This window comes from Humulus lupulus, chromosome 4, assembly GCF_963169125.1.
Source record: "Humulus lupulus chromosome 4, drHumLupu1.1, whole genome shotgun sequence".
In the NCBI taxonomy this organism is placed as follows: Eukaryota; Viridiplantae; Streptophyta; class Magnoliopsida; order Rosales; family Cannabaceae; genus Humulus; species Humulus lupulus.
Window position 1 is genome coordinate 244,215,306 of NC_084796.1, and position 18,216 is coordinate 244,233,521.

General features: G+C 41.3%; 1 protein-coding gene across 1 annotated transcript; it reads left to right on the forward strand.

Annotated features, from left to right (window-relative positions):
- Positions 1-10,137: 10,137 nt before the first annotated feature.
- LOC133833106 (protein REDUCED WALL ACETYLATION 4-like) lies at positions 10,138-12,937 on the forward strand (the record flags this gene model as incomplete). The annotated part of the gene is made up of 7 exons (XM_062263364.1): positions 10,138-10,209; positions 11,377-11,560; positions 11,662-11,777; positions 11,864-11,950; positions 12,078-12,183; positions 12,282-12,480; positions 12,741-12,937. Coding segments are annotated over 6 exons (693 nt in total), but the record flags the coding sequence as incomplete, so codon positions are not given.
- Positions 12,938-18,216: the final 5,279 nt, after the last annotated feature.

Sequence of the window (18,216 nt, forward strand, 5' to 3'; positions counted from 1 at the left end):
AGGTTCGTTAGGTGTAGGCTCGAAATATGCACAGTCCTCATATATGATCCTCCAGTCAGACAGTTTCGCTGTAAATAACGATCTCGTGAACTCGTGCAGTATGTAGCCTCGGAAAAGCTTCGAGCTTATGAGGAAAGCTCGCAACAGCAAAGGGTTCGACACTTGTATATATTTTGTGATGTATCTTTTGCCCTCAGACAAGATGATCCGAGCTCGAGAGGCATAAGCTCGAATATGATGACTCCATCAATAACTTGTTGGGAGCAAAGGCGAAGCAAGAATGACTAGCTCATGATTGACAAATAATCTCGAGGGCATAATAAACCCAATATCTAAGATAGTCGGTTACGTGTGAACGTATTTATTGTTGTAAAATTCCTATGTTTAAGGGATATGATGTAATTAGTTATCCAATCCCACATTCTTATGGATATTATCATGCACATAAAAGATAATGCATTAGGTGGCATTATATCATTTAATTCACATAATATCTTCTCAAAATACGTGGGAAAGAATTCTGAAACCTTCTTGTTGACGTGGTTTTTCGGATAATTATATGAATAAATGGGATGGATTAGTGCTAAATGATGAACAGTAATATGTGAATAATCTCAAAGGAAGGTTATAAGTCGTTTACTCTTTTTAGGTGGTTCGAAGGTTAAAATCCTTCTAGTCCACCAGTCAATATTATTGATATATCTCTGGTATTCCTTACAGGGTGTTTCTTTACAAATTAGAAGCCAACCCCTTGCAACACCCAGGGTCTCCATATTTATAGGGAGAGGACACCTGGGTGTTGGCGAAGGGGGTCATCCCGTGACCTTCTTACCCATCATGTCACTTCTGTGACATTCATGATTAATTCCTAAAACCTGACAATGAAGTGTTGTCTAATCAATAGGTAAGGGGGATAATGGGTCGCATGGCCCAAACCAGTCGTGGGGTGCCTGAACACGCACGTTTATGCTGCGTGACCGAGAATTTAGGAATGCAGTAGACACGTGATGTCTGATATGCGCACGTTTACATTGCGTGGTTGACTTTATAAAGGGTTGGAGGTGTCAGCTCTAGGTCGTACCTCGAGCTTGATGTAGTCCCAGCTCGGGGTGTCCACACTGCTGATCCGATGCCTTCGAGTATTCTTACTAAACCTTTGGCTACCTCGAGCTAAAGAGGTAGAGACTCGTAACAGCAGCTCCGGGTAGGTGGCTTCCACGTGGCTGATAGGATTATGCCATTTTCCAGCTCGCTAATAACTTGTGGATATTTAGGGCGTACATTTGCCCCCCAAGCCCCTGATCGTGGCATATGACGTCACATGTGGCCACAGTGGGGGCTTTTAGGCTTCCTTGTCGACTCTTCATGTCCCGCCCATTGCGCTGGTATTGGACACGTGGGGCATCGTTGTTGGTGACGGTCCGTCTTCCGAGAACCGCATTAAATGGCCTAGCCTATCTTCGGCCGTCGTTTCGTCTTTCGAGTTATGACCCTCGTATCCCACATCAAGACGATCGACCGACCCTTATTCTTTTGCCTTTTACGTATATATAAGGTTGGCCACCTTTTGCACGAGCCACCTTTTATTTGAAAAAATTTCTCATCTTCTTTCTTCTCTCTTCTCAGTTTCAAAACCCTTTTTCCTTCCGGTCACTGTTCCAGACGTTCCTGAGTTCCAGACACGAGGGTTTCTCCGTGACTCCGGTTCCAAAGATTTCACCAGGATTCCAACTCCTACGCTCTTTTCAGTTTTTACGCAGCAAAAAGCTTCTGTAAGTCCTCTGCCTACTGTATGCTTTAAATGTTTCCATTTTTCTTTGCTTAGGTAAACTTCCTTCTTAGCCGCATACTGTAGGTTGTTTTTCTTTGCTGGTATTTTGTGGGTAGGTTTTTATCCTAGGGGTATCGACCGTAGGAAAAAGAATGCTTAGGAACATGACTCATAGGACAAAATTCTGGGGTGATTTTTCTGGGTAATCTTTTTAAGTGCCTGTTTGGAGAGGGGAAGGAAACACGTTTTTGGGGTGCAAAAACTGGGTAGCTTAGGGGCCACGCTTTCCAGGCGGTTTTGCCTTTTGAAACTTTCCCTCCAAGGCAAACATTATCCTGACCCTCCTGACACACGGATCCTGAGCAATCGGGGACCCGTTGGGAGCATAAACGTGCGTGTTCATAGAACCGCGTGGTCTCACTCGCCGCGGGCTGAGATTACCTAAGCCCGTGTAAAGGAAACCATTCTTCGCGCTAGATTCTTTCTTATACTTAGGTCGCCTTTTCTAAACTTTCTTCATCTTTGTTCGTTAGGCGACCAGATGGGACCCAGGAAGAGTATGCCCAAGAAGAGTGTCGCCAGCTCGTCCTCCCAACAGTCCAACAAGGGGAAAGAGGTGGCAACAGACTCCCCCATTCCCCACTTCGGTCCCACCGTGGAGAAGGAGGTCGATGTGGGACCTGACGCCTTCTTCGAGGCTGAGAAGATTGCCTCGAAGGTTATAACCCAGGGGAAAGTCAATAAGATCATGCTTTCCACAACATCGAGATAGGGAAGGGCGCTCTGGTCGCCCGCCCTCCCCTTGAGGGCGAGTGGAGCTGCGCACCGCTCGATGAGGAGTTCGCGGCCTGGAGCAACGAACACCTCAAGGTTGGGGCCTTTCTTCCCCTGGACCAGTACTTTGCGGAATTCCTGAACATCGTGAAGCTGGCCCACTTTCAACTCCCCCCTAACTCCTACCGTCTGTTAGCGGGGTTGAGGTGCCTGTTCCTGAAGCAGGAATGGGAGGTCCCCCCATCGGCGGACATCCTCTACTTTTTCTACCTCAAAGCCAGCCCGAATCAACGGGGGCAAGGTGACGGGTTCTACTACCTGACCCATTTTCCCAACTCGGCCGCGGTCACGAGCTGCCCAGCCACCCCAATGACTTCAAGGATCAATTCTTCATGTCGACGGGGTTCCGCAACTGCAAACACCATTACTTCAACCATCCTCGTAAGTTCCTTCTAACCTTAGCTCGCAAGATCGTTGCTGATTAGTTTCTTTCCATTCATTATTGACTTGAAAACTATCGTGCAGCTATTTTTGCGAGGACAACTAAGTCGGTGACCCTTGGGGGTCAATACAAAACCTTGGAGAGGCTCCCCCCAAGTGAAAAAGACTACCGCCAGCTCGTGTTTGATGAGACGATGCTAGCGTGTAAGTTAATTTCTCTGGGCCAGACTCTGGCCTTGAGGAGGTTGCGAACCATCCTCGCAGCTCGTGAGATGGCGCCCATCCCCGAGGAGGAGGCCGCGGATGATGAGGAGGACGAGGTGCCCCTCGTGCGCCGGAAGCGGGCTCTTGAGTTCGCCCAAGAGGTCAATGCAGAGCGGACCCAGTTCGAGGCAGCAGCCGGCCCCTCCGGCCAAGGTAACCCTTACTTGTTTAGGGATTTAGACAGGGCCGCCGCAGACCTACGGCTTGCTAGGTTTAACCCCAGCCAACTCGTTCACCGCCACCAAAGAGACCCAGATCGCAACATCACTCTACTCTAGTGTGTTGACCAGCTAGTGTTGCGTCATGACATGGGCCGCCCTAGGGGTACTGTAGTAGTAGATAATACCCTGGCCTTTAGGTCGGCCTTCTTTGAGGAGTACAGGACCAACCTTAGGTCGTGGCCCTCCCTTCTGGAGGGTGTAGTAGCTTCGGGTCTTAGGCAGTATGTAGAGGAGTCCAGTCCTGAGGCGGATCTAGACCCAGAGCCTCCTTGTAACGACCCAAAATCGCTAATAAGGCTTAAGGGCCTTGATTAGTGTGCCAGGAGGGCATTAATGGAATAATTGAGATTTAATGAGTAATTATATGTTTAATAATGTTTATATGATAATTGATTATATTATGTGGTAATATGATATGTGATATATGTGAGAACCACATTATTATGTGGACAGGTTCGCTGGGCACAACTCAAGACGATTCTAGGGTCAGATAGCGGGAAAAGTCACAACGGGGTTTAAGATATGACTTTGGAGAAGTCGGGGATAATTTTAGATAGCGGGTAGCAATTTGGATTATCGGGTCATGAAAATAAATATATGGAGATATATTTGAGGTTAGAATGTCTAGGCGGGAATATCGGGGGATTTTACCATTTTGGCCTCGGGGACGGTTCCGGCACCCCGAGCCTCGGGATTAACTTAATGTGTGAGATAGACTTAAGGAAGCCTTTAGAAGAAAAACACAAACCGACTTAAACTTAGCCTCAGCTCTTTCTCACGCTTAAGGGAAAACAAAGGGAAGGAAAAAGAACACAGAAAATAGGGGGAAACAAGTTAGGATTTCTAAGTTTGGTGGTGAGAATTTGGAGGTTTAGCTCAGGGGAAAATCAAGGAACTGAAGCAGGGATTAAGGTAAGCATCTAACTCTATTTTCTGTGGCTGAATTCTGAGTTCTAACTGAGTTTTAGTTAAGTGCTGAAACAAGTATAGTTTTGATGTTCTAAGGCAGAATTAAGAGGGAAAACTTGGGAGCTTAGCTTGGCCATAGCTTGGTGAAGTGATTCTACAGCAAAGGTAAGTTTTGACTCCAAGTTTAGAGGTTTTAAATTGAGTTTGAGTGGCTGGTTTGAGTGTTTATAGCACTTGGGTTTCAGAAATTGAAAGGAGGAGGTTAGAGTGTGTTAGGCTGTGTTTTCTTGGGAATTATGTTGTTTAGATCATGCTAAAGAAGTTGGGAATTAATTGGTTAAGAGTTGGGAAGCTTTGGGATGGTTTAAGGCGAGGTTTCAGACTTAGAAATGGTGTAAATTATGGGTTTGAAGGGGAGGGCCGCGGCTCTGTTCTAGAGCACTGCGGCCCTAGCATGCAAAGAAGCCAAGGAGTCTCGGCCAAGGGGGCGCGCCGCGGCGCCCAAGGCAAGGGCCGCGGCGCGTGTGTGGTTCAGTGTGGAAGTAGATTCTATTTTGGGGAAGGGCCGCGGCTAGGCTTTGGGGGCCGCAGCCCTTGGTTGCACACATGAATTTTTGGGGGTTTTAAGCACGGGAAAGTGGTCTAGTTTGCTCGGATTTGGTTTCACCACCGTGCTTGGTGGAATTTGGAATCCCGGGAGTTTGTTCTGTAATTGGAAACCTATATTGGAGTATTAATGGAACCCTATACTTTGGTTGTGGCTAGGTGATAAAAGCTTAGGCTCGGAAACAGATCGTGCTTGAGGGGTGTTGCTTGTAATTCGAAAACCGTACAGACTAAAGGTAAGAAAACTGCACCTGGTTGGATATATGTGACGGGACTAAGGGTTCCCTATTGTAAATGCTTGAAAAGTTGGTATTATGCCATGCAAGCCATTTAGTGAACCAATGGCCTAAGGGTGCCAAGGATTTCACTAGCGCACAGGGCGCGGCTCGGCCACTGGTAGCCGAGGACAGCTTATTATGCACTGAGCTCGGTTTAAGCGGGCCGGAGTCAGTGGGTTAAACAGAGGGTGCGGCCTAAGTCTTCGGCCCTGATTATTATGTTATATGAATGCAGTGCGTGACAAATTGTATCTTGAATTGGATTATATGTGCTGAATATCTGTTGAGTATTATCTGATGGGAATACATGCTTAATGAGTTAATTGTCTGTTTTTTTTATTGGTTGAGTTGTTTAAAATGTTTTCTTGTTGGGCCTTGGCTCACGGGTGCTACGTGGTGCAGGTAAAGGCAAGGGCAAGTTAGACCAGCCCTGATTGGAGAGCGCAGCGAGTGAAATGTACATACCCAGGTGCTCGGCCGCCACGGTTGAGGTCTAGGCAAGGACATGAAACCTGAAGCTGTCTGTTTTGCCTTAGTATGGCTAGTGAATACTCATGTACTTTTGGGAGTCTGTAAACTTATTTTAATTTTGTTATCTTATGGGATCCCATGTTTACTACAGTTTAAATATATTAAATGAGTCTTTTGAGACCAAACCTTTTTAACCCTAGCTCTTACATGTTTAGTAACACGTTTTTAAAATAATGACTTGTTTAGCAAGAATTGCACCTTTATAAGTACACAGTGTAACGGTCTTGGCTATCTAGGGCGTTACACTCCCCTCATTCGTGAAGTCATTATCTTAGACTCCCCCGTAGAAGCTTCGGGGCCGGAAGTCTTGACAATAGATTTCTCCTTTAGCTCGGAGGGTAGAACCTTTTTCAATACATTCTTTAGATTTTTTGCAATCAAAATATTTTTACATGCATACTAATGATTTGCTGTCTTTGTTTCAGACGAGGAGATGTCGCAGCCCGGGGACAACGTTCTGCGATCTATGTTCCAGGGGGAAATCCTTCCTCTGGGTCGTCCGAGCCCTTGGTGAAGAGGCTCCGGCTGGCCAAGATAACCCCTGAGACTTACTCCAAGTCTCCTGCCAAGGGGAAAAGCCAGGGTCCTTTTGCCATAGAAAAGGTGCCTCCACCCTCTCCTGCAGTAGAGAAGATGGCTCCACCTCCCCCGCAACCTTGTCAGCCCCGACTCCCCGCGTGCGCGTCCTGGTCAACCCTCAGGCCTTGGAGAAAATCCCCGAGGCCTTTAGGGGGACGGTTTACGAAACCGCGACCTACATGGTGGGCCACTGCTACAACGCCACATCAAGGGACTTGCGGGAGATCGAGATGAGGAGCCCCGAGAATGTGATGGAGTCTTCACTGGGGATGACCCTCACTGTAAGTTTGCCTTACCACCGGTTCTTTATGTTTTTTTTTTCTCTAAGGCACTTGCCTTATTATCTTTTTATCTTGCAGGCGGCTTTGGCTCTCCATCGGAGCGTATCTCGGTCCAGGGCCAGGATTGATGAGATCAGGGGAGAGCACCAGGCTGCCCAGGCCGCCCTTGCGTCTGCTCAGCAACAGGAGCAGGATGCCAAAGCTGCCCTGGCGACTGCCCGGGAAAACGAGAAGGTCGCGCAGGCTGCCTTGGTTGCTTTGCAAGCCAACCTGGAGGCATCTCGAGCCAAGCTGCTAGAGGCCGAGGCTACTAAGGTCACCCTGGACACCACGAAGGTTGAACTTGAAGAGGTCAAGGCCGCCCTTGTGGCGGAGAGGGCATCTTCCAGCTCCTCCATGGAGGCCATGCTGTACCATTACTGGGCCTTCAACCTGGATGGTGACTTTTCCTTCCTGGGGCTGGACGTGTGGGACTCCTTCTTGGAGAAGTTCAAAGCTTGCCTTCAACAAGAGGTGCCCTCTGAGACCGGGGAGACTTCCACTGCAACCGAGCAGGCTGCCGAGGGGGTGACTTCATCGGAGCGGCCTGGCGAGGCTTAGGATTTTTGTTCCTTTCTCTTATTATTTTTATTTGTAACTTTACATTACGAGGTTTTTTATCCTCGAGACAATTGGTATCCTCAGATTTATTTTAATCTATTTACATATTTTTGTTTTGACCTTATTTTTACTCCTCTTCAATGCATTTGGTGAGAACTTAGTTTCTATTAATCCTTTATCGATATCTCACGCTTTTTAAGAAAAATGTCGATTAATCAATTTAAATCAACTTCTAAGTTTTAGGACCTGGTCATATCCAGGACATTAATTTTAAAAACTTAGTTCGTTTTAATCCTTTATTGACATCTTGCGCTTTTTAAGAAAAACGTCGATCAATCAATTTGAACTAACTTCTAAGTTTTCGGACCTGGTTGTATCCAGGACATTAATTTTAAAAACTTAGTTCGTGTTAATCCTTTATTGACATCTCGCGCTTTTTAAGAAAAATGTCGATCAATCAATTTGAACTAACTTCTAAGTTTTCGGACCTGGTTATATCCAGGATATTAATTTTAAAAACTTAGTTCGTGTTAATCCTTTATTGATATCTCGCGCTTTTTAAGAAACACGTCGATCAATCAATTTGAACTAACTTCTAAGTTTTCGGACCTGGTTATATCCAGGATATATGCCCCCCAAGTAATCAGGAAAGGGTCTTTCGTGGTTACTTGACGTTACATCCACAAACATATATGATAATGCAAAAATATTAATTCTTATCACTTAATAAACAAAATTGGCTTTTCTAACTAAGCCTTACAAAGATATTATTGATAATATTTCTTTAAGTGTATAGCGTTCCAAGTCCATGGGATTGCTTCTCCATTAAGCCGAGCTAGCTTGTAGGTTCCCTCTTTACCGACCTCAGTTATTTGATAGGGCCCTTCCCAGTTTGGTCCCAACACTCCGTCCTTGGGATCCTTACAGGCCAGGAAGACTCTTCTGAGTACCAGGTCGCCAACGCTAAAGACGCGTTTCTTGACCTTTGAGTTGAAATAACGAGTGACCTTCTGGTGATAGTGCGCGAGCTACAGCTGTGAATCTTCTTGTTTTTCATCAATTAGGTCGAGCGACGCGCAGAGCAATTTGTCATTCTGGTCTTGGTCAAATGCCTAGATTCTATGTGAGGCTACCTTTACTTCGACAGGAAGGACTGCCTCTTTAATGCCCCGAATTCTCCGGTGTGGTTTAATGGCGGGATTAGCTGGCCGGGAGGGCCATACTTGTTTAATTATGCCATTAAATGATATTATGCTGTAATGACCCACTACTCTAGACTTTTGGACCATTAACGATACTATACATACAAATTCTTACTAAAACTTACATTTGCGAAAATACCATAATTTTATTAGAAAACTTATAGAAATAAAAGTTACTTACATAAATACCAAAAATGATATGGGATGCCATTGTCTTTAAAAAACAAAACATGATTTAAAATAAAAAGACATTACATAAATAGTGCGGAAAATACATGTAAAAAGACATAAAACAAAACTACATCCTCGAATCGAATAACGCTCGGCTCCTTGACTCCATTCACCATCGATACACATTCTCTAAGCGTCCACAAATCTTACCGCCTCTTAAAGCTATTTTCTTGCACATAAAACAAAAAGGAATGAGCCTAATGCCCAGCAAGGAAAATCTAACACATAGTCATAAACATAAATTTCATAATAAACATAAAGACTTAACATAATACTTATAACATACACATACTATAATTGCCATTGTTACTTGGGGTCCCATAGACTAAACAAGTCATATGCCCATTAGATTAGTGGGGTCCTACTAGCTAAGTAGGTCATATGCCCATAATCTTTTGGGGTCTTGTTAGTCATATGGGTCATATGCCCAAGCCTACATACATACATACATATCATAATACATTTAATAACATAAAACATAAGATAACATAAGCATATAACATATTGATTCTACCCTATTTTCCTTACCAAAGTTACCGGGATAAGAGGACAGTGTTGGGACTTTTTGGAACACTCCTAAAACCATATATAACAAGGTGAATCTAATGAAGAAAAAGAGATGAAATGAAAGGAATGGAAAGACTAAACCATTGAAAGTCACACTTACCAAAACTTATGTGCTCAAGAACTTAGATTCCCTAACCAAAATAAGAATGAGGTTACACTACAACATTTTAGAGTTTATATCACATTAAAAAAATTACACTTTTTGAAAAGTGTTATTATTGAAAAACTGGGTCAATATCTTAAAAATAATACCATTGGCTTTTGAATATTGGGCTGACAAATATAATAAGGCAAATTATAAAGCCTGTTCATACAAAAAAAAAAAACTCTTCTCTCTCTATGACCGAAGTATCCTAGATCTTCTCCACTTGCTCTCCTCACCGACGGTGACTTCGCCGCCAATCTAATCGCTGGAAATTGGTGATGATAACCTTATTATCAAGCTCACGATTCATTTATACTAGTTCTAATCCCAAGTTCCCAATTCTTTTTGCCAAAACCTAAACCCATTTCCTTGTAAGCTTCGATCGATCGCTGAAAAATCTTCCAGTTCGATCGTTTTGTAAGTTTTTTGATTAGCAATGTGGTTTTTCAACTCTTCTTCTGTTTGGTTTTTGGAAAGTTTATTATATAAAAAGGACTGCCTTGGTTTATTAATTATAGAAATTGGGGATTGATTTTGCTTTGAGTAAATTTATGGATTTTATTCAATTTTGCCTGCATTTTCTGGGGAAACTATCGAATTGGTTTCAGTGATCACAGTGATGATCTGTGGATGGAGCTGTGTTAGTGTTGGTTTTGACTATGGTTTTGGTGGGATTGTTATCTATCTAGATCGCAGGAAGAAATAGCCAGGGAGGCAATAAAGCATGTATTAAGCAAAAGCGACTTTGGATTGAAGAAGGCGCTCATGCTCTGGCCTATATCGCTCTATCGAAGCCTCTAGTTTCTCAGGTTTTCTCTCTAACTTTGAAACCTGTTTGTTCTTGGCGTAACACACATTTAGATACCAATATTGGATCATTAAGTCGCACACTCTACTGTTGCCTTGGTTTTGTTCTTGATCTGACTATGACTCATGATAATAAATCAGTCATTGCAGCTAGCAGCTCAAACAATTGGTATGTCTGGGATGGTAAACAGGCCTAGGCATTGGTAGACTGAGATAGAACTAAAGGAAAAGGAAACATGTCTTTGGGCAAGGGTATTGGGTCCTTCTTTAAAGTTTCAAGTGATTGATATTAATTTGCTTATATAATTTGGTAGTTTTGAAGAAGCCCATAGACTCCTAATCAACATGATTGATTCTGAAATTTTAGCTGATGTATGTACATATAGTATTGTAATTGATTCTCTTTGCAAAGTGGAGAAACTGAAAGAGTTATATGAACTGATGTTATCAAACGGGGTTTACCAGATTCACTTTGATCAAAGGCTATATGAAGGTTGATAAAACACAAGTGTTAGTAGTGAGTTCTCATCATATAGTTTATGTTCCGTAACTAGCATTGTACAAATTAGGGAATAAGTGGCTGCATTACCCAGATTGATTGTGTTGTGTGTACCAAGACATGAGAACCAAGTACAGCAAAGGATAGCATATATACTTCAATCAGAAAGGTACTTCAGTAAGTTGTAATTAACTTAAATCATCCAATTATCTTTGCTTTGCTTTGCAGCATCAATAAGCTTTTAATTCCCAGTAGTTTGAAATTCTTTGCAATGCTTTAATTATTCAAGAGCACAAACCTCTGTTTTGCACCTTCTTTCACCGATTCTTGATATATATATTCTGTCTCTCTGTTTTCTCTCTCTCTCTCTCTATATATATATATATTCATACATATATAAACTCATATTTGGTTGATCGAATTAATGGCACTAAGTTTCATGTGGCCATAACAAAGATAAATCATTTTTATCTTATTTCTTTTTCTTTGATTATTCTAGGAGTCTGGAACCATAAAAGTATTCAGTTCTGAGAACTAAGCCTGCAAACCCTATTTGATCCTACATTACTTGAAATTATTAAATTCCTATTTTGAAAATTTATTTCTGCGAACAGTTTCTGATTAAAATTTCCATATCTTATGACCATGACTATTTTTTTCCCATTAACAGGTCCTATTTTTGATGTATCATTACTTTGCTGCAACTGAGATATATAATGTGATCCGTGTCTTTATTGCTGCATATGTTTGGATGATTGGATTTGGCAACTTTTCCTACTATTACATCAGAAAAGATTTTAGTCTTGCACGTTTTACTCAGGTGATTTTTTTTTTATTTCATTTCCATTTAATGAGTCATATGTATTTTCTAACAATAGATTTTTTATCGCCAAAAATAAAAAAATAGACTAAAACTAAAGTAATCTCATATCTTTCCTTATTCTGCACCATGCAGGGTATACCGATCCTGCAAAGCCAGATCTCTCTCGGCTGCATGAGTGGCATTTCAGATCTGGACTTGATCGTTATATATGGATCATTGGAATGATATATGCATATTGTCATCCAAATGTAAATCATTGAATGTTCATGCTCGCCTGTCTAATAATTATTTTTCCTTTTGGTTTCTTTAGCTGAACAATATTGTTTTATCTTAGGTTGAGAAGTGGATGGAAAAATTGGAGGAAACAGAAACCAAGAAGAGAGTTTCAATCAAAGGGATTGTAGTTGCTGTTTCCGTATTTGTGAGTAGCATTTATGTGACAACAATTTTAGTATCATGAGCTTATATAATGCCAGTGATGATTTTTATGGCTCTTTTATATATATATATATATATTCTTCTCACTTCATTCATGATCCTTTGTGTAGGTTGGTTATTTATGGTTCGAGTACATTTACAAGCTCGACAAGGTTTCATATAACAAGTTCCATCCCTACACCTCATGGATCCCTATAACGTGCGTGTTATACATGAGTAATAATATGGATAATATTATGATGACATAAATCATTTGCATAGATTCACAGGACACTTCTTTCTGTCTTTAATTTCTCTTCTTTTTTTTTTACCAGGGTTATATAAGTTTGCGGAACTTCACCCAGCAGTTCCGAAATTTCTCCATATAAATTGTCTAACCCTTAAAAAGGCTCAAACATCAGGATCATTTATTCTTCTAATTTTTTTAACGTTATACTTTTGACAATTTATATGTAGATGGCTTGGAAAGGTTACTCTTGAAACCTACATTTCTCAGTTCCACATCTGGTTGAGGTTTGTGCTCTTGATCCTTTTGTTTTGTTTGCAATGCTTTTAGTGTAAATTCTCACACTAACACAAGTTTGTACTATACAAATGCTAGTAATTTACTTATGTAAATTTAGGATTTATTGAAAAATAGCTGTTATGCTACTGAACCTTACATTTTATAAAAAAAAAAATTATATCCTAAACTTTTTTTACTTGAGACATGTTAATTAGACTTGTTGTGACCTGGTTTATTGGTTTTAAGTTTGTGTTCTAAATTTGGTCAGGTACTTCCTACTATATAAAGTTTCTTCGGAGTATACCACATGATCCAGTGATGACAGATTCGAGTTCGACTACAAAATTTTAGAAGTGTTTTTTTTTATTTTTTATTTTGTGGTGTACTACTTTTATATATTAGCTTAACTTTTTAGTTAATATTTTAGAAATGTTTTGTATTGCACTTAATTACTAATTACTAATGTAATGATATTAATATTTACTGAATATTTGTTTTTGTAATATATTTGATCAAAATATATACATAATAAAATTTATTAAAATATTATATAAATAAAATATAATAATTTGTTTTAAAATATATGACAATAATAAGTGCTATTACATTTATAATATAACAAAAAGAAATTGTTATAAATTCATCATTTATAACATATTATAGTGCTTAGTTTAGATAATTACAACTATAACCAAACGTTATCATTAATATAATATAACAAGCACGAAATGTTATAAAAAATCTATAATAACATTTTTTATAACTCTTAAATAATGTTATGAAATAGGCATAATTAGTTGCTCTTGACATCATATTTATAAGCTTGATAAATAGATATTATATGTATATTATAACAAAGAAAAAATGTTATATAATAGTTAATTATAACACAATTGATAACACTTGAAAATTATTATAAAAATGTTTGGACTTTTAATAACACGGCCTATGTTAACATTTGATAAAGTGTTATAAACTGTTTTTTATAGCACTTTTTCAGAGTTATTCTAAATGTTTTTTCTTGTAGTGTTAGAAGACTGAGTAGAAGACTAAGAGAAGGGAAACATGACATAAAACCAATGAACTAGAGTGTGTTGAATACCTTGAGGACTTGTAGATCAATCTAATCCTCGAACCGAAATACTATGAAATCTTACTTCCCAAAGTGTTTGATAAGCTTAAGATGATTAAGCTTATGATTTCCCCACCCAAGTGTTTAACTCTCACACTTTCCTAGCACTTGCAGCTTCTGAACTTAGAGTAAAAGGTGAATAATGGCTGGGTACTAGGTCCTATTTATAGAGTTTGGGAATGAAGGAATCTTAATTTTACTTGAATAAAAATAATAGCTTTTTAGGTGAAAATAATTTGAATAATCGTTCAGCAGAGGCTGAAGACTCGTTCAAAAGATGCTGGACTTATGAAGAAGTTGAATGGCTGAAAGGAAAAAGAATTCAAAAACATTTGAATTATGCTGAAGGAGGCGATATATCGCCCCCTGTAGGCGATATATCGCCTGGGCGATATATTGCCTGGGCCAGTATGCCCGAGGCGACCGTGCATCGTTTCGTGTTTTCCGTATCTACGTGTTGCGATATATCGCCCCCTATAGCTGCGATATATCGGCACACGCTGAATATTTAAACACAAAATGACACATTTTTAGCTAAGTTTGAATGGAGTAAACAGCCTTGACTAAGCCCTCAACGTATTCAAAGCTGCTGACTGACCCTATAGCATTCAAACTTTACTCCTTATTAAATTTAATCCTCAAAATACTTAATCCTTAATCACCCATTCATAACATATGCTTAAAAATCCTATTGGTTGATATCTAAACCTTATAGTATATTAAATATTATCCTTAATATCAGTCATATAATCAAACCTTAGGTTAAACTTAATATTCTTAAACTATAGGTTAAACTTAGAAAATCTACAAGTACTACTATGAGTGTCCAAATAATTCCTGGTCTGAACCAAAAATCCACAGTAACAAAGATAATACTATACATACTATAATACTACTAAATAATTAGCTAAGTAAAGTTCTTGGACTCTACATATGCATGTATATGTGAATTATGTTATAACATGATGTTAAATGCATGCATGTGGGTCCACATTTGTTTACAGGGGTACTTTGGTAATTTGGCCCATTGAGGGTATAATTGTATATTTTTTTGCATGTCAATGATATATTGTGAGGCCACATTATAATGTGGATTGGTTCGAGTTATTCGGCATGAGACAATCTTTAAATATAAATTATCGGTTCGGTCATAACAGGCTTAAGTTTGGGGCTCGGGGTGAGTCTCGGGGTGATTTTAATGATTAGAGCGTTACCGGGAATTATAGGGTAACGGGATATGAATTATTGGTGTTTGAGATTATCGAGATTAGCGGGAATTGGAGAGCGTTAATTATAATTAACGGTATAGGTTGGAAAGGAAAATTTTGCCCTTGGGAAAGGCTTTAGAAACCTTAAGTGACCTAGGGGCATTTGGGTCATTTGGTTTGGATGTATATGAAGCTTTAGTTAACTGTAGAAAAATAGAGCAAAAATAGGGTTTTCCTTCTCCTTCCCGTACATCATTCTCTTCCATTTCCTCTTTGGGGTTTTTGAGCTTGAATTGGGGAATTAAGCAAGGAAATCAAGGAGCTGGGTTTGTAGACTTGGTTCAGCCATTGAAGGGGGTTTAATCTCAAGTTTAAGGTGAGTTTCAGCCATAAGTTTTCTGGTTTTCCTCTGTTTTCTTTTAGTTTTCAGCCTATGATTTTGTTGAGGAAAGTTTGGATTAATGGAAGTTGTGATTGATGTTTGACTTGGGTTTTGACGAGGGTTTGATATAGGTGATGTTTAGGGGTTGGATTGGGTGTTTGGAAGAGGTTTGGAACTGGTTTGAAGGTTTGGTTCCGAGGGAAAATGCAGGGGAAAGCAAGCTGGTGCTTGCTGGTTTTGGCAAAGGGCCGCAGCATGGCTATGGTGAGTCGCGGCCTACATACATTTTTGTGAGAGAAATGGTTCTGTCAGGGGGGTGAGCCGCGGCCCATAAGGGCATTTTTGGCTAGAAATGTGTTTTTAGCTTGGGGGTTCAAGCCTTAGGCCTCAGGATCGATCCTACTACCCGGTTTAGTAAGATTCGATGTCTCGGAGGCTAGGTTTTGGTTTGGGAACCCTTTGTTATCATTTTCATTGATGAACCCTATATTTTGGTTATGACCAGGTAACCGCCAGGGAATTAAAAGATTGATCGTTCTCAGGGGTCGTCCTTATATTAATTTTCACTCGAACAGGAGGTAAGAAAACTGCACTCTGTGTATATGTGATATGCATGATTATTATTGGGGCATGTTGATTGATAAATGTGGACATGGATTGCTTATTAAATGCTAGCAAATGTTGAATACTTGTATATGTACCGAATAGTCAGGGACACTGACCTAAAGAGTCAAAAATGGCATAGCGTCATGAACGCCGAGCCAAATGAAGATTAGATCTAATCGATATCAGCAAGAATGACTCATATGGGGTATTAACGCTGGACCGACCCTAAGGTCGATGAATTTATAAGCGCTTGTCTGGTCTAAGACCAGTTATTCAGAGCCAGGGCATATGGCCCCGGTGATTGTTTGTCACATGGCTAGGGAACGCTGTTCCAGGGTTATGACTCTAAAGTCATGAGGAAGGTTATGTTGGTGACTATTCACCATACACCTATCCTGTTCAAAATTATGAAAGGCTCACTTATCTGTTAAGCCCTGGTGATCCTATTATCACATGGCTGGAGGGTGCTGTCCCTGTATTAGTGACTCTTGCGATAGTCACCTATTTGTTGGGACTAATAGTTCTGGATGATTATTATGATCATTGTTGATATTATATCATGCCTTATTGTGTTTTCTTGCTGGGCCTTGGCTCATGGGTGCTATGTGGTGCAGGTAAAGGGAAAGAAAAGCTCACCCAGCCTTGAGTGGAGAGCTTAGGTGGTGATGTGTACATATGCGGCCACTTGACCACCACGGTCAAAACGTTCTCAGAGGAACTAGGGGGTTTACCCTATTTTTGCCGCTTAGGATGGCGGAATTGTAAATTTAAAACTGTAACGACCATTTTGTACTGAGAACAACTTGTAAATGTTTTGATTAGCTCTGCAGAGCAATTTGTAATGAAAATATCCATTTCCTTTTAATTAGTTTTTCACCTTAACCTGATAATTACATTTAGAGCATGTTTTTTACGAAAGGACTCGGGTAGCGGGTCAAATTTACGGTCCACCGTTCACCGTAACTGTTCTGGGGTAACTAGGGCGTTACAGCCTCACTCCCGAAAGCTAGGGAGAAGGGAGTATGACCCGTCGACGTTCGATGTGAGGTTCGGTATGCCCACAGTACCTAGGGGAGCTGTTCAGGCCAGACTCCCTTGGCTTCATCCAGTCTTTTCTTAAGGCTTGCCTTTAGTGTCTTATTGACAGCCTCGACCTGCCCATTGGCCTGAGGATAGGCCATGGAGGAGAAGCTTTTAACAATGTCGTGCCTCTCGCAGAATTCGGTGAAGAGGTCGCTATCAAACTGCGTCCCATTATCCAACACGATCTTCTTTGGCAGCCCGAAGCGGTAGATAATACTCTTGACCACTAAGTCGATGACTCTCTTTGAAGTGATTGCCGCCAGGGGCTCTGCTTCTGCCCACTTTGTGAAGTAGTCGATAGCCACCACTGCGTAGCGAACTCCTCCCTTTCCAGTAGGGAGGGCACCAACCAGGTCAATCCCCCAGACCGCAAATGGCCATGGGGACGAGATCATCTTCAGCTCGACCGGAGGAGCCCGGGAAATTATGGCGAATCGCTGGCACTTGTCACACTTTTTGACGTAGGAGATCGAGTCCTTTGACAGAGTGGGCCAATAATACCCTTGCCTTAGTATCTTCAGGGACAGGCTTTGCCCCCCAGTGTGATCTCCGCAAAAGCCTTTGTGCACTTCCTGCAAAATGGTCTTCGCCTCGCTTGGCAGGATGCACCGTAGGAGAGGTAAAGAGTGTCCACGCTTGTATAATATCCCATCTACCACTGTATACCTTGGAGCCTGGTAAAGTACCCGCCTTGCATCATTTCGCTCCTCGGGTAACTTTCCTGCTGTGAGATACTCGAGGATATGAGTCATCCAAGTCGGTCTGGTGTCAATCATTTCGACCTCCGCCCCGACTTCCTCTATGCTTGGTCTTTCCAAGAACTCTACCGGCACTAGCCAGAAATTCTCCGCCTCCCCAGAGGTAGCGAGCTTTGCCAGGGCGTCCACGTTGGCATTCTGCTCCTGAGGTATCTGCTCGATTGAGCCGCGCTCAAATGCGGATAGCTCTTTCTTTACCTTGGCCAGGTAAGCAGCCATCTTGGTTCCCCGTGATTGGTATTCTCCTAACACTTGGTTTACCACGAGCTGGGAATCGCTGTAACACTGGACGGAGCTGGCCCTTAGCTCCTGGGCCACCCTTAGCCCAGCCAGTAAAGCTTCGTATTCGGCCTCGTTGTTAGACGCTTTGAACCCGAATCGTAACACCGAGTGGAATCAATGTCCCTCTGGGGATATCAATATGATTCCAGCCCCGAATCCGTTCTCGTTAGACGAGCCATCTACGAAGACCTTCCATGAGGCCTGAGCTGATTCTTCTACATGATCTTCTCGGAACCCTGTGCACTCTGCCACAAAATCAGCCAGGGCTTGGCTTTTTATTGCAGTTCGTGGTA